A 21,004-nucleotide genomic window follows, 5' to 3' on the forward strand; every position below is an offset into this window, starting at 1 on the left:
GAAAAGAAGAGAGACAAAAAGAAAAGGAGAAATATATGCTTCAATTCAATCTATTTTCAACTCTTCTTTAGAGTGCTTTCGTATCATGGGACCCTTTTTTTCTCTTTTACATCAAAAATGTTAAAGCAATTATCTATTTTTGAAATGACCTTTGTACATCAAAATTCTCAATTTGTCTAATAATTTTGTCATTTGAAAACAAAATGAAATGTCATTCATGCTTTTATGTGATGTGATAAGTTATGAATTTTGGGTTCTTTTTGCAATTAAAATTAAAAGGCTAAATAATAAAAAAAATACAAATCTTTCATGAAAATTTCATAAAAATTTAATTTTTTCAGTTTTATCCAATTTATCTTGAAACACATGATTTTATTTCAATTTTGTCCAATTATGTAATTTTACTCATGTGACGCCTACATGGTGCTGATGTGGCAATACCACACATCAGGGTCACATAAGTAAAATTGTGTAGTTGGACAAAATTAAAATGAAATCATGCGTTTCAAGACAAATTGAATAAAATTGAAAACTTTAAATTTTTATGAAACTTTTATAAAAAATTTGGTCTTTTTTAATCATTTGGCCAAATTAAAATAATTTTTTTTAGATTTAATTATCTAAAATATACTCAACCTTTTTTTGATTTATATTTCAAACTTTCTAAAAATTAATTTATTTTATTTTTATTTTTTAATTTTAATTGTACTTTTCTAAATTAGAGTTTTTTCATTTAAAAAAATTTCAAATATACGCTTCATATTTAACATATAATTTTATTGTGGCAGTAGGTATGAGATGTGATTTATGTGATCATATGGAATAAATGATCATATTCTTATGCATTGTAGCTAAGACATATCTTCCTTTAATGATTTATCCATTTAGTGAAAAGCTTAATGTGCTTAAATAGTATTGTTTATAGATTTTTTTTTTGTCAAAGATGGTAATCGATTCTTAGAGTCTCAATTGTTAGTTGTTAGTTATCGAGGCGTGGTTCGAACCTACAACCTCTCAATGTACTTAGAGACGCTTTAGCCATTTAAATTAGGCCCACATTGGCGCTTGTAAAATTTAACGGTGTGAAATTTATGAAATAGTAGGAATAATAGATTTTTTCAACAAAGACAGAATAGTATTGATAATTTAGTTAATAAATGCTTCATCAAGGCATGTATAATTCCATCTTTTTTGTAATATTAGTTAAAAATCATGTTAACCCAGTAAAATTCAGTTTTTCAATAAAATTACCTCAAATTATGTTTTAATAAAATCAATTTCTTTTTCCGATATAGCCACATGACCATTTTTCTCGGACACATTCAAGTTCAATAACAAAAATAAGCAAGAAGGAGCTCTAGGACATCTTCAACGATGCACTAAAAAACCTATTTGATGTGAAAAATTATTCCAATAGTATATTTATGTCTAATTTAATCCAAAATTTTATATTTACTATTAATAATATATTAGTTTAAACGACAATTTAATAAAACATCCAACAACAACATGAGAATAAAAATATCAGAAAGTACAAATAAATAAAAATATATAATTGGTAATTTAATAAATCAGAATTAAACTGACTAAAAATATTAAATATTCACTATAATCATCTGAGGCTGGAGGTGGTGGTCGGTATAATTGACTATTTTATCTTTTTAATCTATTTAGCAATTACAATGAATCATTTTAATTTAAATATGGATTTTTATGTTTTTTTAATTAATATATTTTAATGTCATTATTTATTTTTGTTAATTTTCAAAAGGCTAATCCCCTGAAAAAACCCCTCACCTTTCAATTTCCTTTCATTTGCACCCTCACCTTTCAAAATCCCCAATTTTACCCTAATTTTCACCTTTCACTTTCAATTACACCCTTAAATATTAAATTGACCTATTTTTACTGCAAAAAGTTCAAATTAATACTTTATATTTCAACAAATATTATAAATAGTATCTAATTTAATTAATTTTATGGAATTAAAACAGTAAAATTAAATAAAAGTGAATGTGAAATTTAGTAATTTTTGAAATATTTTTTTAGAGAAAATGCTTTTATTGTTGAAATTTTAACATTTAGTACTATTTAGAAAATGAGTAAAAATAAAAAATATTGATTCAAAAGTTTTTTGAGTGAAAAAAGGTTAATTTAATATTTTGAGGGTGCAATTGAAAGTGAAATGTGGTAATTAGGGTAAAATTGGGGATTTTGAAAGGTGAGGGTGCAAACGAAAGGGGGTTGAAAGGTAAGGGGATTTTAGAGGATTAGCCTTTTCAAAATATATATGGAAATATAAATTATTATTTTTATTATTAATATTTATTTATAATTTTTATTATAGATAAATATATAAATAAATTTTGTAAATATTCAATAAAACTAGTATAAAAATATCATTTTTAGTGCTGAAAACAGTGTAAACTATTACTGTAGCACATAACTTTTGGTGTGAAATTTGCATATTTCCTAAAGTAAGTGTCCGCGATGGAGGACAATGTGTATTGTTTTTGTTCTTTAGAATATTATCGGAGCAACATTGTTTTCTATAACTTTTTTTAATGTTTCTAATACATAAATATTTACTTTAATAATTATTAAAATTAAAACATTCCTGTTGGTTTGAGTTGGCAGCCTCCTCCGCCCTCACAGTTAAAATTAATACAGATGCAGCAACGTCTATCATATTCAACTCGTTGTTGAGGATGGTGTTGCTATTTCTTTTAATTGCTTGGTTTATTTTCAGCATGTTAGAAGATCTTGTAATCATTGTCGCCCATGCCACTGCTAAATGAGGCATGTTTGTCAATAGAAATTGCTCGTTTGAGGTGAAGTTCCTTTTCTGGTCAATCAACCTATCCCGATCAATAAACTCATTATCAATTTCCCTTAATTAATAAAAAACAATTTTTTCTCTCAAACATTTAAATTAAACCAGGTGAACCGATCAGATTATGAACCACACATGAAATCGATTTGATCTCCATTTCCAATTTAAACAACATCTTTTAAAATAACTAAATGTTGAAATTTTTAATTCTATGCATTAAAGGTTATAAATAGCACAAAAATTAGCTGAATATTCATATCTTGAGTTAGATATTGTAAAAATCTTTATATTTGAATAAATTAAGAAATAAATAGAAAGGTGGTAGTTTGTAAAATAAAAAGAATGATGGCTCCTTTCAAATTAAGAGGATTGTGATGGGATATGGGTATTAGATAAGCTTTCATTGTCATTATGAGACAAGGTGATTATCATGTTGACATAAGAGTCCATTTCAATGTGTAGTTGATGATGGAGCTTCTTTTTCTTTCTTAATTAAGTCTTCTAGTAATATAACTCTATTTGTTATTTTGTTATTACTTAATTAATTTCTCTAAACAATTTGAGATATAGCATAAAAGTGGTATTAGTTTACTAATAAAACTTTGGAGTTAACTCAGTTTGGCACATGCTATACATAATTTAAGAAGTATTGATTAAAAAATATGATTAAAAAAATGGAATGAAAGATAAATGGAATTTTGAAAATGGTATACATATGAAAAAAATTAGGCTTAATTGCACCAAAAATCACCAACTTTCGCGTGTTTTTGGTATTTAACGTAATCTTTTTTTCTTGATATAAAAGATCACTAACTTTTATTTTTTGGCATATTTGTCCACATAATCGTTTCCTTTGAAAAATTAAGCGCAAAACGGCGCCGTTTTATATTCGAAACGACGTCGTTTCACATCCCGTGGACAAATATGCCAAAGGATGAAAGTTTGTGATTTTTTATGCCAAGAAAAAAAGATTATGTTAAATACCAAAAACATGCGAAAGTTGGTGATTTTTTAAACAATTAAGCCAAAAAATTATTACCAAAAACTAATCTATATAAAAAGTGCATGGATCACACTAATTTTTTAATATTAGAAAATTTAAATAAGTTTTTATTTATTTATTTTTTTAATATATGATTGGTTATGTTCAAGCATATCGAGTCCAAATAAGACTTTTTTTATACAAGTCGTCTGAGGTTCATTTCAGACAAACCTGGTCGTCTAAGAAGACGAAGATGATGCGAGGAGCGCCTGAAGAGCTGTTACTCCTCGTTTGAGGAGCAGATCTGCGAGGAGGAGCAATCTCCTCCTTGAACGGAAAACAATTGGGCGAATTGAAGGTGGGGGAGGTGGTTTTTGGCGGCAGATGGGTTGGTGTCGATTTTAAGTTTGGTTAGATGATTTTAGATTTGATTAGGTGATTTTAGATTTGATTAGGTAATTTTAGGTTTGGTTTTGTTACGTTGGATCTGGTCAAATTATTTTAGTCATTTTTTGGGCAAAAGGATTATATATTAAATTAAAGTTTAAGGGACTTATAGACCGAAAATGAAGTTTAAGGACTATGGTAATAGAAGGCTCGAATGAATTGGGCGAATTGAAGGTGGGGGAGGTGGTTTTTGGCGGCAAATGGGTTGGTGTCGATTTTAGATTTGGTTAGATGATTTAGATTTGATTAGGTGATTTTAGGTTCGATTAGGTGGTTTTAGGTTTGGTTTTGTTGGGTTGGATCTGGTCAAATTATTTTAATGTATTTTAGTATTTTTTGGGCAAAAGGATTATATATTAAATTAAAGTTTAAGGGATTTATAGACCGAAAATGAAGTTTAAGGACTATGATAATAGAAGGCTCAAATGTCAAGTACGACATGAGAAATTAAGCCCAATTTTAAGGATATGTTAGTGTAATACCCCAAAATATTTAAGTATTTAGTTAGACCATGTGTCCAGTTCTGATTCGCTAGGGTGGCGATATCGGAAATAAGTTCCAAGAAATTAAAGTACTTATGCGGAATTTAATATCATATTCCAATTCTAAAGTTGGAATTTTAATTAAAAGGAAAAATGTCAAGAAAAGTCCCAAACTAGAGTTCAGGGACTAAAGTGGTACTTTAACCAGTTAAGTTCCAAAAAGGGAAATTATTTCTCCAAGGTCCGCGAAATGTTTCATAGTATATATGGTAAAAGTCTCGGGTCAATCGGAGACCTTTTAAAATTTGGACGCGGATGCGTTTTGGACTAAATTGTAACTTTTTAAAAGTTTAAGGACCAAAGTGCAAACTATCCAATTAAATCTTGAGAATAGTAATTAAAAGATTATGGACGGAAAAATATTAATATTGGGATTCGTATTATTTATCGGATATAAATAATACGTATAAGTTATGATTAAAGAGATAATCGATTTAGTTATGGACTAAATTGAACAAAAGAAAAGTTTAAAAGAGAAATGGTTTAAGTTAAAGAAATGAGGGACTGAAACGGATAATTAACCAAACAATATAAGATAACATTAAAGGAATCAGATGATTCCAGAGAAAGAAAGAAGAGCAGAAGAAGAAAAGCTTCAGTGAAGGGGAAAATTGACGATCATTTCGATCCGCCGCCGTTTCGCCGTTTCTCGTCCAAATCGTGCGTTCTTTATATCGATTTGTTCGGAATTGGAAGCTCTATCAATCTTAAGCTTCATTTCAAGGTAAGATTTCGGATTTGAGTGTTAAAATCGGAGGTTACGGGCTGTTTCGACGAAAAACGCTATGTTTGAATCGAAACGCCAAAAACACGTCGTTTTCCACCATTTTCGTATAGATTCTTGATAAGTTTTGAGCCTAGATTATTTAGGTATGCATTGGTATGAATTTTGAGGTATTTGGAGCTTCGGAAATGGTCCAGAAGCATAAAAAAACGCTGCCCCCGAAGTGCGCACGACGTGCTGCACTTCAGCACGTCGTGCTGGTGCGCGACGTGCACCAGTGAAGGGCACGTCGTGCCCTTCATGAAAAATGAAGGGCACGATGTGCCAAGCTGGCACGACGTGCCCTACTTCAATCGTGACCTCCGGGGGACTTCCGGGAGCGAAAATTGGCTTCCGATGACATGATACGGGCGTAGAACTCTGACAAATGTCTTAAAATGAATATTAATAAGACATTATAGCAATGAGCATTAACATGATGAGTAATCAAAATATGAATAGAGATCTATAGAGAAAGATACGTTTAGAACACGACGGTTATGTTTCGTATTTTTGTCGTGTTAGGTACCTAGTGCAGTTTTTAAGAACAGGATTCTCTAAGTATATGTTTTAACGATAGAATCCTGTGATAGATGTGACGGACTATCGATCTACGAGTATGACGAAGCAAGAAGCTCAACGAGGATTGACGGACCAGTCTCCTGGAGCTTACGTTTGGATATAAGGGATAGCAGTCACTGTGAGTGGCAAATTACTTTCGCGTATTATTATTATTATTATAAAAGTTATTTTCATATATTATGAATGTTGTTATCAATACATCGCATTTATATGATTTGTTTTTATGAGACTTTGTTATGTTTGATTGCTTTGATACATCAACCTTGTGGTGATGTTTATGGTCTGCATGATATATTAGATTGGTTTGTGTGAGTTGAATCAGATACATCGGTTGGCTTTTCTATCGATGTCAGACATATCAGATACATCGGTTGGCTTCGCTATCGATGTCAGACGTATGCGATACATCGGTTGGCTTCGCTATCGATGTCAGGCATATAGGATACATCGGTTGGCTTCGCTATCGATGTCTGGCATGCAGGATACATCGGTTGGCTTCGCTATCGATGTCAGGAGGATGAGGTTAAGTACGATAGTTATGAAATGAAAAGCCATGAATTATATTCTGAGTATGCGATGTTATAAATTTAATAATACCGTTAATAATTTGCATACTCACTCAGTATTTTCCCAAATACTGACCCCTCACTCTGATGTTTGCAGGTAGTAGAAGTCGGATCAGACAAACCATATTCATTGTGCCAGAAGTCGTTGGACTTGCACAAGTATGAGGTCCTAGAGCTGCAGTAGTCAATAGGAGTCAATAACAGATTTGTGAATTGACTTCAAATGATTCATTTTAATGTAAACTCTGATATGATATTTTAATATCTATAATTATATTATTTAAAAGAGTTTTCTGAAAATGTTTTATATACAGTATTATACTTTTAAATGCAAAAATTTATTAGTGGTTTTAGGCTTGCTACGGGTTTTGGAGCTACCACTCCCATTCCCTAGCGCCGGTCTCGGCTCAATAATTTGGGTCGTGACAATTGTGGTATCAGAGCAGTTGGTCCAGTTACCTCTGCTAAGATGCGTTTGTCGGTCAAGTAACCTAGGAACTACTGCAGCTATAGAGTGAAGGTTTGTCTGATCCAGGTCGTTAGTGTGATTTGCTTTGTGATCAGTATGACAGATTGATTTGTGAAATATGTGTTTGCTTCTTATGACACGTGTATATGAGATACATACACGTATTTTCTTTTCGATTGGATAGGCACGCATGATATGCCTATTGGAATGAAACTTCTAGGAGATGTATTGCCTCCTGTGGAAAGAATATAAATGATATGATTTTGATTTGATGTCATATATATGTGTGCTTAGCATCAGATAACGTGATAGATGCTATAAAATTTGATCGATCGAAATTTCAGAAAGAGTGAGAAGAAGGAATGCAAAGTTGTAGAAGTTGAGGAACTTTCCAGAAGCAGAGTTTAAAGGTCTAGAGAACTTACAAAACTCGAAGTTTATAACTTTTAAAAGTTATTTATTTAACGATTCTGAAAGCATAATTGTGCCTAGACCCCGATACAGAGATACATGATTGCCACGACATTGATAGAAATGCATCACTACATACATCAATACATGCATTAATAGGACATGCATCATATGCATTATGTTCAGACGAAGAGGTGAGATGTGGCAACTCTTTGGGGATGAGAGACGTCATCACCCTAGTGCACGATTTTGCTAAGATTTAAATGAAATTTTCAAATGAATCGTTTTATTTGAAAGAGTTTTCAAGAAGTTTTTTTTTATGTAAGTATACCTAGACCAGAACTCTGTGATGAAAGTGAGATGCTCGCGAGCAAGCTGTGATCTAGGCTATGAGATGAATGAATACGTATAGTTGTGAGAACATAGGATTTGTGCCTCTAGCTAATGAATTTAGCCTGGATAGTAGATATGTGTTCGGATAATAAAACATATCCGATTAATGACGTATGATATGTATGTTATATTTTAATACTCTTGATGTTTGATTAAGTCCATGTGAGCAGAATGCTCACAAGACTTAAGTTACAATACGTAATCAAGGAAATCTAGGGGACACTGATTTTCTTGAATCCGGTCAACATAGATGCTTATAGCTACGATAGTAATATGTGTGTGACATATACAACGCGAGTATATGTTTTGATAATTTGCTAAGTCTACAATGAGTCAGAACACTCATAAGACTTGCAATAAGAGACGTAACCCTAAAAGGTCTAAAGGAAGGAGACGTTCCTAACGTCCAACTTACGTGAAAAGCGATTAGTTGTGATGACTAATAAGCGTTATATTTTAAGGAATTTATCAGTATTCCTTTAAATAATCGCTATACTATGAACAAAGAACTGCGCGAACGTGTGCTGTTGCACAACAAGTATATGAGGCGCGAGAAGAAGGTCGAAGTAACCAAAGTGAATGCAATCTACTCCAATTGGCCAGTAAAGGCCAGAGATGAGATAAAGGTCAACGGGAAATTAGCAAAGTAAAGTGTGAACATACAGGCATCGAAAGTGCCGCAGTAGCTCAACGTCATTCTGAATCAGTTAGCCGTAAAAGCAATTGATAAAAAGGAACTGTGTACCAATAATAAGACGATGGATACAAAGACAATATTAGCGTGAAGAAAGAGATACCTATAAAGGTTTGGTAAAACTATGATGACTTTAAATTGAGCCGTTGGATCAAGTTGATATCGGGATATGATGTTTTTAAGACGAGTACCTAAGTATTAATCACTGCGATCGTTGAAATAGGAGCTTGAAATAGTTTAATAAGAGTATCAATGGCAGATGTATATGGATAAAGATGACGAGCCAAGAGGGCGTGTGACAAGAATACAAAAGATAGAGCATAGAATGTGATTAACTAGGTACAGATAACGTCAGAGTTACATGAGATTGAATAGTTTGAAGTGTAAGATTTGGCTTGCTGAGTACAGCCAACACCAACCCTGTATGAGAATGAATAGTTGGAGGTACACGATAAGAAAGATCAAGAGATGGACGACAAGTGAACTAGAAGTTAGAATCCCCACCACAGGTTGTGATTATAAAGCAAATGAAAGAGTAGAATAAATATAAGTATGATAGATGTACGCGAAGCACGAAATACTAAGTTCGAGTTTAACTAATAAGGAGTAAAGTGAATAGTGCAATTGATCTAAAAGGTTAATAGTAACCCTAATGAGAAGATGTAGATATAATATATGAACGGTTAAGAGATGGTATATGACATCGAACGTGTCAGATATACGATTAAAGTTTAGTATGTTGAAATAAGTGATAGAATGTAAAGCAGAGACTCAATATTGGAATTGAGCCATACGAAAGAAAGTAATATCAGATAAATCGGACGAGAAATTAAGATGTGAAAATAAGGTATGCTAAAGGTATAAGATATACATTCGATGAGAATTAAGAAGGGATTAAGGATATTAAGAAATCATTCAGGATGATAAGCATTAAGAAAGTGTGAATAGCTTGCGTATGTCGCTGTAATAACCTGGAAATTTAAGGAATAAATTATAGCCACGTGTCTAATATTTTATTAGACGGGAGTAGGTAAATTAAATTTAAAGATAAATTTGATTTACAAGTGTCCTTAAATTTTTAATATGGCTATAGGATTGCAAATTTAAATTTTTAGAATTTAAATTTGATTAGTTATATAGTTAACGGAGAGAATATGGATTTATGAATTGGGTGTAGAATAATTCATAAGTCCCTAACGAATATTTTTGGTACTAATATTCGCGGAATATTTTAAAAAGGTTATCGTGAAAATTTGATAAAATTTGGAAGCAGAAATTTTATCAAGCGCAGTCAATGCGGGCTTAATAAATCGAAAATGATTTATTAAGAATAAAATATAAGTCGGATGGGAATAAAAATTATATTTTTATTCTTGTTATATTTTATTAGATTTTTGGTAAAATTTTCACGAAATTTGGAAGTCGTTTCCGTTTGAGCTACGAACGACTAATTAAGAAGCTAGTACTAAAGTGGACATTTAGCCATTACTATATATATAAACCTAACTTAACAAATTGAAGGCAGAGCCTTCATTCTTTCATTCTGAAAGAATATATTGAGCTGCTTAAGCTCTGAAGCACGGTGACGATTAGGGTTTCGCGCCGTCGATCCGTTTCTCGATTCTAACTCAATTTCTTCAACGATTACTCACGTAATCGAGGTATTATATCTGTATTAAACGTTTATTTCGATTTATTTCGAATATAAACTCGTTTATAAACGGTTACCGTATCGAATTATCGTTTTAAACGTCCGTATTGATTTTGAATTGTGTATACGTGATTGTGGAAGTTAGAATAGCGTTTTTGGACGTTTTAAGTAGGACGGGGGGTCCCGGAAATTCATTTCCAGGGCTGTGCGGGTGCGCAGCCCGCTGTGCGCGAGCACAGCACGGTGTGCGGGCGCACACCATGCTGTGCGGACGCACAGCATGTGCTGTGCGGGCGCACAGCAATAAAATGCTGTGCGGCCGCACAGCTAAGCTGTGCGGGCGCACAGCTTGTACTGTGCGACCGCACAGTACTGCTGTGCGGGCGCACAGCAACCCCGACGGGATGTCGGGGTTTGTTTTCTCCGGTCTTTTGGGGGACTTTCCGGGGGCGATTCCGACGTGCTTTCGCCTAATAACCCGAGGTGTTTTCCAACCGAACCTAAAACATTTTTAATAAATGTTTTTAAATCAAAGTTAGATATTTTAAAACAATAACTTGTGTTAGAAGAAACTGAAAAGGTTTTATAACATAAACCTAAAGACTTTTAAAAGGAGATTTTAAAAGTAAAGTTAAACGTTTATAATGGACTTTAAAAGAGTTAAAGTCAACGTTTAAACAGTTTTAAATATTTAGCAATTGTGTTGCTAAATACTTAGTATATGACCGAGAATTTGTTTTGACAATTAGGTCTATACTATAAATGGTTTTCTTTAGGTATTGTGATACCTAACCAGAGAGAAGTTAGAATGTTTTCTCAAAACGAGAATTTATAATATGGTTTTAAAAAGAGACCATAAGTGCTATATGTTTGAATGATTATATGTTTGACCTAGATCTGGGTTTAAGGACCTAGAAGTTTTATAGGAAACATATATTGATGTGTTTTATCCTGTTTGCTTTGTGTGTTTAGTCCGACCAGCTAGCCAGCAGTCTGACCACAACCACAGGATTAAGTTCCAGACCTAGCGGTGTTTGTGAGTTCATTTGTTTACTTTTGAATATTAGTATTCAATTGTTTTTAAATCCATAAATCGCACTAAGTATGAAACTTAGCCAAGGAAGATCCACTGAAACGAGCTATCTATTGGGCAACAATAGGACTGTGTGATCACCGGTGTTAATGAACTAGATGAGAGGTAAATATTATAAGCATACATATTGAGATTAGGTTTTAAGCCAGATGCTTGTAAAGCGGCTTAAACCTATCGGGTAGTCCTGAGGTGGCAGTGATTTAAGTTCCGGCCCAGCAACCCTATACAGAGTCAAGATGGCTGTGATACATATGTATACAGCTCATCCTGTATTAAACAAGAGTTGTGCATATGCATTATATATATATGATAGCATTATAACGTAATCAGGATTAGGGTTTCATTTGGATCGAGGACTGGTAATATTTTTATATACCGATATTTTGTCTATACGCGATTTTGGTATTTAACTGTAAACCTATCTACTCACTCAGAAATATTTATATTTCTGACCCCGTTGTTGTTTATCATTTTCAGGTACCTAGCTACCGGGTCTGGTCGAGCTTCCACCCTTTTCCATCAGGGAAGCTTATTCTGTTGTTATGTAAATAACACTTTAAACTCTTAGATGCTGCAATAGTGTATATAGGTTTGATATGCCTGTAGCCACGTCATGGTTCCTCTGTCTATATACTCTGATAGGAACCTGACTTTGTTTAGCTCTAATAAGTGGCTACTTAATAGGCATATGGTGTTTTATGGTCACTACTAGAAAACAGGTGTTTAGCGACGGATATTTCCGTCGCTAAACACCTGAAATCCGTCGCTAATTACAATTAGCGACGGATTACCGACGGACACCGTCCGTCGGTACATTTTGGGTCGCTAATTGTAATAGCGACCCAAAACACAGTCTGTCGCCAACTTACCGACGGAATATTCCGTCGGTAAGTTGGAGGCAGAAGGTCGGTAAATTGGTCGGCCAGCCGACCAATTTTCCGACGGATTACCGACGGAATTTCCGTCGCTAACTTGGCGACGGAATTTCCGTCGGTAATTCCGTCGCTGTTTCTTTCAATTGGCGACGGAAACATCCGTCGCCAACTGCAAGAAACAGTCGTGTCATGATTAATTAGCGACGGAAATTCCGTCGCTAAAGTTAAAAAAGGTAGTCGCTAAATTACCTATTTTTGGCAAAATTTTATTTTTTTACGGCTTATTTTCATATTTTTTCTGTTATTCGTTAGACCTGTTAAATATACCATTCACATACATAAGAAACAATAAATATATATAACCAAATCCGTAATATATATATATAAACGTCAAAAAGCATACAAAAAACATTAATATTAAAGTATACGAACAAAAAACATAAATATGTCCAAGTGTATCACAAGCCTACTCTAAACTGGTGGTGTCATCAGCAGGAGGGGGTGGGGGTGGTGGGAACTGCGGGCGTAACTCGGGTGGGAGTGTAGTCATCAGCCGCGCAAGCTCAGTACGGATCCGCTCGTCGAAACCCGCCTCCACACTACGGATCCGCTGCTCGACCCGCTCTTCGAAACCCGCCTCCACAGTACGAATCCGCTGCTCGAGCCGCTCCTCAACCTCCCTAGCAATACGCTGCTCTATGTCCTCAGTACTAACGTTCCCCTGCTGGGATGATCCGCCGCGGCGCAATTGGCTAGCGCTGCTCTGGCCGATGTAGGATGCTGAAGCCGATCCAATACCGTAGACTCGCTGCTTCTTGACTGCCTCGAGAGACAAAAACAGCTCGTTCTCGTCGATCGGCTCTGGAGTCGACGAACTCCCTTCTCCAGCTGCCTGAGACTGTGTTGCTGCAGCAAGCTCTGCCTGAAAACGGTCCTGAGATTTAAAAAATACAAATTTTTAAATTAGTTAAACCTACATTTCTAACTAAAATTGGGCAGCATTTTGTCTATAATTTGATCATCACCCATTTTTCAGGGACATCCTGCAAAAACTACAGACACTCTGTTCAACTATAAGTAACAGCAATCACAACACTCACAACAAACACGTAAACATCCTATAAACAACGTCTATATAATTAAAGTTATATATAAGTCATATTAAACAGTCACTTAAGGTTAAAATAAACTTACATTTTTATCCTTTGATCTCTTGTCAACAAAGACAGTCCGATCTGCTTTGGTCAGGTGCAACCGTACATGCAACTCAGCCAAAGTGGGCTCTCGACCAAGCTCCTCAGTCTATTATATGAAATGAACAAATTAATTAATAGATAAACAAAATATTTAACATGATTATTAATATTAAAAACATACCATAACTGTCTTATGCCTCGTAGCCGATCGTGATCCTGCGGTATGTCGAACAGGTCCGGTGCCAGCTCCGGACGGCTCACTCATCCGATTAGCTCGTGCTATATCGGACTTTTTCTTAGCCTCAGCAGTATCCCAGTCTCGCTTCCATGACGCCCAAGTATCAGCACTAACACTGCCCTCTTTTTTATCCGGCTTCATGTTGTGGAGAGTATCTTTATACCGATTGCCCGCATGTCGGTAGAAGACCCCTCTAATCAGATCCTCAGGGTAGGTCGGGTCCCAGCAAAAACCCTTCTGCAAACCATTAAAAAATAAATATAATTAGAAATCAAAAAGAAAGTTAAACATATATTTAAAATTTTAAATATTTAACAACCTTGAACTCCTCGAAGTAGAATCCCTTATGCTCTGCTGTAATCTTCTTCCACGAGGAACCCTCAGCAAACCATCTAGATCGGAAAATGGGCAAGATCGCCCTAGATGTTGTCCCGCTGTCGTTCCTGCTATCCAGTAATTTTTCTCTGCACATTACAAAAAACACTTAGTTTTCACATTTTTTAAATTAAATTATTTTTTAAAAAAAAGTTGTCAATCATACCTTGCAGCATCTGGTGTAACTCTAACCCTCCCAGTCTCGTCCGTCGCTGGTGGCTGGCCCTGTGGTTGCGGCTGTCTCGCCGCTCTCCGCGGCGCAGGTCTAGCAGCTAGCACCTGCTGCTCAGCCCCGGGATCCGAGTCCTCAGGGGCATCCTGCTCTGGGTCGCCGCGTCCACGTCCGCGTCCCTGAACTGTATCCCGACCGCGGCCTCGGCCGGCAGAAGAACCACCTGAACCTCTCATATCTGCAAAAAAGATTACAAAAAAATATTCGACAAGAAAAAAATAAACACAACTATTATAAAAACCATAACACATAATTTATAATTAACAAAATAAAGTTACCACATCAACAAATGTAAATAAAAGTCAAAATTCTACATAAATGACACTTAAACGAATCATGCAATTTCTATATTATCTGCCGCTCCAATGTCTTCATCGTCTGATGAAGATGGTGGATAATCATCTTCCGTCTCCACTAATGGAGGGTTATGTAATGCAGCCTCGTCCGCCTCGCCATTCGGATCAACTAAATTTGTCGGTTCTTCAGTAACATTCCGACGAAAATGATGGCCCGTAGGTAAAAATTTTCTGTGGCAATCAAACCAGGACTGTTTACCACTATCGGGCAACGTGAATGCCTCGGTATTTTCCATACAATGCGGACATGCCAGTCTTCCTGATGTGCTCCACCCAGACAACATTGAATAAGCGGGAAAGTCATTAATTGTCCACATAAGCGCCGCCCTCATTTGAAAATTCTGCCTCTTTTGAACGTCATACGTCCGAATTCCAGATTCCCACAATTGATTCAACTCCGCTATTAACGGCTGCAGGAATATATCCATCTGGTCTTTTGGATTTCCAGGTCCCGGGACAAGTATTGTCAAAAACATAAACTCATCCTTCATGCACATGCCTGGAGGCAGATTATACGGCGTCACAATGACTGGCCAGGAAGAATATTGTGTTCCAAAACTACCAAATGGTTGAAACCCGTCAGTACATAAGCCTAGTCTGATATTTCTTGTTTCATCAGCAAAATCTGTATGCAACTCACTGAACCGTTTCCACGCCGGAGAGTCAGAAGGATGACACATCTTCTCGTCTTCCATTTCATGTTCAGCGTGCCATGTCATATGTTTAGCCGTGGCTTTGGAAGCGTACAACCTTTGCAGCCTCGGAGTTAAAGGGAAATAAAACATTTTTTTATAAGGAACGTTAGCCCTTCTTTTGGCCGAATTGCTTTTCGTAACAGGTTTCCACCGAGGAAATGTGCAAACTTTGCAGTGGGTTAAATCCTCGTCCGCCCCCCAGTAAATCATACAGTTGTGCAAACAGCACTCAATAACCTCAACCGGCAACCCGAGACCTTTCACCAGCTTCTTGATATTAGCAAAATTTTTCGGCATTTTGTTGTTCTCTGGAAGCAGTTCTTGTAATAAACGGCAGGTGTCGTCAATTAAAGATATCGACCCCTGATGTCGACACTTAATATCCAAAATTTCAACAGATGCGGACAGGGGTGAGTGTCTGCTATTTCCGGGCCATATTTCTTCTTCTGCCGCACTCATCATATCAAAAAACTTCTGAGCTTCTTCATTCGGGGTCTCTTCCTCAAAAACTTCAGGACCAGCAGCATCAATAACCATTCTCTGACCGGAGTTTAAATCTCCCCCTCCCTCATTATAGTAATCGTATTCATTAACCGGCTGCTGAACAACAGGAGGGACATTCACCTCACCGTGGTGAATCCAGACATAGTAATCTGGAACAAACCCAGACTGCAAGACATGTAGTTTCACAACTTCGACATCTCGAAAATTCGTATTTCTACATTTTGTCCTAGAACATGGGCATTTTATCTCTTCTCCATTCATACACTCGGGATGTTGTACAGCAAAATTCACGAACTCTTCAAGATTAGGGAAAAAATCTGGCGGCAGGAAGCCTCTGTCATGCCTCGTATACATCCAGCTGCGGTCTGGATTCATTTCTGGAGGACGTACAATTACGTACTGGTTCATAAGCTCAACATAGCAAAGTCAATGTAATTGACTGCTAAAAGGGTAGGGTCCTATCCCATTCGCAAAACTGGCGCCCCATAATTCGATCACGATATATGCATGAATACGGAAAAAATATTCGGCAGCCTTCCGGCGTCGTTCCCCAGGTGCATTACATAATATAGGGTGTGTAACGCTAATTATATATTCCGTAAGGAATAAGCGTTACACAGCCTATATTAAATAGCCACCCGGAGAACATACGCCAGAAAACTACCGAATATTTTTATACCATATCCATACATATATGTTTTTTCGTGATCAAATTACGCAGACGACGGCAGTTTTACGAACTGTACACACGTACAATCCCGTGTCGTTCAATCGCTTGAACACACGGGACGGGTTTCTACGGCTAGGTAAGATTTTATTCGGTGTGAATAAAATCTTTGTTAAATAAATTTAATTGTTATTCAATTTACTCTAAATACTATAAATTGAATACAAAAATGCAGTAACACTTACTTGTTGAAGAGCAGAACCGCAATAAATAAGAGAATGTGGATGGTAAAAACGGTGTGGGTGGACGACAATAGAAATAACCGTAATAAGGACAAAACCTACAATAATAATTTCAAATAAGTCTGTTAGAGCACTACAAGTTAAGAAATTGAATGTCTCTTTGAGTACTACTAAATTTTTTTTCTAATTATTAACAAAAATCCGGCAGCATTTCCCTTAAAAATGAGCATCACCCATTTTTCAGGGAAATCCTGCAAGCAAAATATTACATATTCAAAGATATTCAATACACCAATTCCATCAATTCATTATATCATTAAACCATCATGAATTATGTCAATTTTTACATAATTTTACAAGTATTATAAATGACCCTAATTTTAATTGTGTAGATCAACTTAAACAAACTAATAGTATTCTCTACTAATTTCAAATAATCATAATTAACTATAAAAATCTAATTATAAATGACCCTAATTTTATTACTATTTTTAGAAAATTAATAAAAATTTACTAATTAATAATCTAATAAATTTAAATAAACTATTTTATTTTTTTAACTAAAATAAAATAAAACAAAATATCCTAACCTAATCCAATAATACTAACCTAATTAAAATAAACTTAAGGATTAATTAAAATTATCTATTAAATCAAAATAAATACTAACCTAATGTAATAATCTGAAATTTTAATAATTTAATTCTAGAAATTAAATTAAAACCTAATCTAATTTAAACCTAATCTAATTAAAATCTAATTATATTAATATCCAAAATCAGTAATTAGAACAAAATAAATGGGACTAACTCGGTGAACGGACGTCGGCGGGCAGACGGCGGCGGCAAGTAACCGGCGGCGATGGGCTGATGGCGGCAGCAAGTAACCGGTGGCACGGTGGCAGTGGCTGCCAAAATAATACAAAACGTTAAAATTAAAATGTACCGGAAAAGGAAAGGGAAAGGGAGAAGAAAAACGTACCGGAGGCAGAGGGAAGGGAGGCAGACGGCAGAGGGAAGGGAGGCAGACGGCAGACGGCAGAAAAGGGAAAGAAGAAAGAAGAAAGAAGAAAGAAGGAGAGGGAAGGGAGGCGCAGCGAGTTTATTAGGTTATGATTTAGCGACGGACGGTTTCCGTCGCTAAATCAATAAATGTTGTCGCCATCCGTTAATGAAACGGAGCGTTTCATTAACGGATAAGATTAGCGACGGATAAGTTTATCCGTCGCTAACATTAGCGACGGATTTACTAATCCGTCGCTGAAACAGGCTAAGTAAAACGTTGAGTTTTGCTTAGCCCATGCATTAGCGACGGTTTAGTAATTCCGTCGCTAATGTTAGCGACGGATAAACTTATCCGTCGCTAATCCGTCGTAAAAAATAGGCGGGAAGCTTCCCGCCTTCCTTTTTGTGGGATTTGCCGACGGTAACCGTATCCGTCGGCAAATCCGTCGTTAAGGTGCACATTAGCGACGGAAATTAAATCCGTCGCTAAATTCCGTCGCTAATGTGCTGATTTCTAGTAGTGGGTGTCCCCTACGGGTGGCCAAGCTTCGTGTCTTTGGTCTGCAAAGACACTGTGTGTAGTTTTAGCTGGCCTTACGTTTGTGTGCCTGCTGTGCATGTTTTTAAATATGTTTGATACAACGCTTTGAAAAGAAAAGTGTTCGATATATTTTATTAAACATATTGTTCGGGTACGCGGTTTGAGACAGGGCTGCCTGCGAGGTAAGGCACGTGAGCCAAGTCCCTGTACCACCGCACCGGTTTTCAGAAATGCGCGTGGGTCAGAATAACTAGGGTTATTCAACCAGCATTTCTGAAAACGCGATTTCGCCTATATGAATATTTTCAGAATGTGATTTCCACGTTAAACGGAAAAATGTTTTAACGGTGTTTTCTGAAAACGGGTCGTACGCGAGGTACGATCTAGATTTATATATATTTATATTTAGGAGGCGAAAAATTTATAGAGGTTTTAGGCTTGCTACGGGTTTCGGAACAACCATTCCCATTCCCTAGCGCCGGTCTCGGCTCGAGTTTCGAGGCGGAAATCGGGTCGTGACAGTCGCAAGGAACTCCATAAGAGAGATTGAGGTAAGGAAAATAGGGGTTACATGGGGAAACAGTCAAGGAGATTAGAGAAATGGAACTCTATGTAGTCGCGGACACATAGGAACAAGAAAAGTAAATATGATAGAGAGATATAGGATTGGATTCACTGACAGTTAAGACGTCAATAATAGTACAATAGTACAATAAGTAAGTGATCGAAAGCGCACTATGTCGATAATTCAGACAAAATAAAATGTAATCCATTATTTAGTTGGTGATCGACGTTAGAGTGCTGAAACAAGAAATATCAGCAGTGCAAAATATAATAGAGATGATACCAACATATAATTGGCATTATGGACAGCCATAATGTTAGTACGAATACGATAAGACAATACATATACGATTGAGAACGTACTACATCGGGAAATTTAGACGAAAAGACCACGATTCCCTATTAATGATCGATGTTGTGGATATTAAAAGCAAGTAGTACACGATGTACAAAAGACGCTGAGGAGGAAAGCAAAGAATGCAATAGAAGATAATCAAGAAACACGATAAGAACGTGAATTAGGAACGCAAGAAGAATACCAGAGGATCATAGCATTTAGACTATTGATCTTATTGGTTAACTAAGGACAAGAAATCAAAGAAAGTTACAAAGAAGTACGTCTGCAATATGGACGAAAGTAGGAATAATAAGTAGAATAGCAAGATTATGGATAGTAAGAGAAGTAAGTTTAACGCTACATGATAGTAAAGAGGAATGAATTGGAAGTTAGGAGCCAAACTAAGATTGAGAATTGAAAGGAAGATATAGATAAGAAAGAGTTGGATTATGACGATAAATGCTAAAAGCATTTTTGAAAGTCAAAAGACGAACAATGTCTAAAAGATGACAGAGAAAAGAAAAGCGTAGACAAAATGAGAAAGGATAATGAATAAAAGATCAAGCATAGAGTGAGCCATGATGTCATCAAGGAACATTCAGATGTAAGTATATGAGTGGGAAAAGGATTAAGATCTTCACTTAAAGATTAGAAGCAAAGAAAGCTTACATGAGCATTGATCACACGCTGTCTTATTAAGATAAGATGTCAGCGACAAATATGAAATATCCAGATGCAATAAGAGAATTAAGTAAGTTTTGCAAGAAAAGTAAAGACCTTATAAGGGTACGTCCTGAGGATTCACCTCATAGATAATCATGATTAGTGATGATAGCGAAAGAATCTTCATACGAGAAGTGAAGCAACGAGATAAAAGGAGATAACAGATAGTGGGATAAAATCCTAGTACTATTATGAATAACAATGGGACGACAGCAACAACAATATAAACGAAACTACATAAGTAAAGAAGCATGAACTAATTGAGTATTCACATTACTCAATGAGGAATGATGGTAAGATCAGACGTATTGAACAAAAGTAAGGAATCAAGAACAGAGAACCGTAAGCATAGATGAATATGACTAGTATCATCATAAAGGAAGATGTCGAATGACAAAGATTGTCATCTTTAGTGATAAGACGTCATTAAGACGAACTACCATTTGGTATCAGCAAGGAACTGAAAGTTCAAAGAGAAGAATCAAAAGTAAGGTTGTCAGTGATAACTGACATCAAAGTGCAAGAACTACAAAAATTGGAATGACGATTCCTTGCGCTGACCAGTATAGTAAAATGAACACGGTATCCCTACTATGAATAAAATTCTAGATGTAAAGGGAATTAAAAAGTAAGAAAAGTATATGAAAATTCGAGGACGAATTTTTATAAGGGGGGAAGAATGTAATACCCCAAAATATTTAAGTATTTAGTTAGACCATGTGTCCAGTTCTGATTCGCTAGGGTGGCGATATCGGAAATAAGTTCCAAGAAATTAAAGTACTTATGCGGAATTTAATATCATATTCCAATTCTAAAGTTGGAATTTTAATTAAAAGGAAAAATGTCAAGAAAAGTCCCAAACTAGAGTTCAGGGACTAAAGTGGTACTTTAACCAGTTAAGTTCCAAAAAGGGAAATTATTTCTCCAAGGTCCGCGAAATGTTTCATAGTATATGTGGTAAAAGTCTCGGGTCAATCAGAGACCTTTTAAAATTTGGACGCGAATGCGTTTTGGACTAAATTGTAACTT

General features: G+C 35.7%; 1 protein-coding gene across 1 annotated transcript; it reads right to left on the reverse strand.

The window, feature by feature from the left end:
* Positions 1 to 12,658: 12,658 nt before the first annotated feature.
* LOC126661518 (uncharacterized) lies at positions 12,659 to 20,062 on the reverse strand. Its single transcript, XM_050355368.2, has 10 exons — positions 20,058 to 20,062; positions 19,747 to 19,892; positions 17,617 to 17,713; positions 17,040 to 17,057; positions 16,810 to 16,904; positions 14,277 to 14,520; positions 14,055 to 14,199; positions 13,679 to 13,972; positions 13,496 to 13,603; positions 12,659 to 13,235 (listed from the first exon to the last, which is right to left on the reverse strand). Exons 1-10 carry the CDS (start codon positions 20,060 to 20,062, stop codon positions 12,768 to 12,770), a joined length of 1,620 nt encoding a protein of 539 aa, XP_050211325.1. The 3' UTR covers positions 12,659 to 12,767.
* Positions 20,063 to 21,004: the final 942 nt, after the last annotated feature.

The sequence above is a fragment of the Mercurialis annua genome, linkage group LG8 (genome assembly GCF_937616625.2).
Source record: "Mercurialis annua linkage group LG8, ddMerAnnu1.2, whole genome shotgun sequence".
NCBI lineage: Eukaryota > Viridiplantae > Streptophyta > Magnoliopsida > Malpighiales > Euphorbiaceae > Mercurialis > Mercurialis annua.

Coding starts and splice junctions, on each gene's coding strand:
- LOC126661518 (XM_050355368.2), bottom strand. Junction 14,200..14,276: donor GTTACACCAGATGCTGCAAG/GTATGATTGACA, acceptor TGTAATGTGCAG/AGAAAAATTACTGGATAGCA. Junction 13,604..13,678: donor CGAGGCATAAGACAGTTATG/GTATGTTTTTAA, acceptor TTCATATAATAG/ACTGAGGAGCTTGGTCGAGA.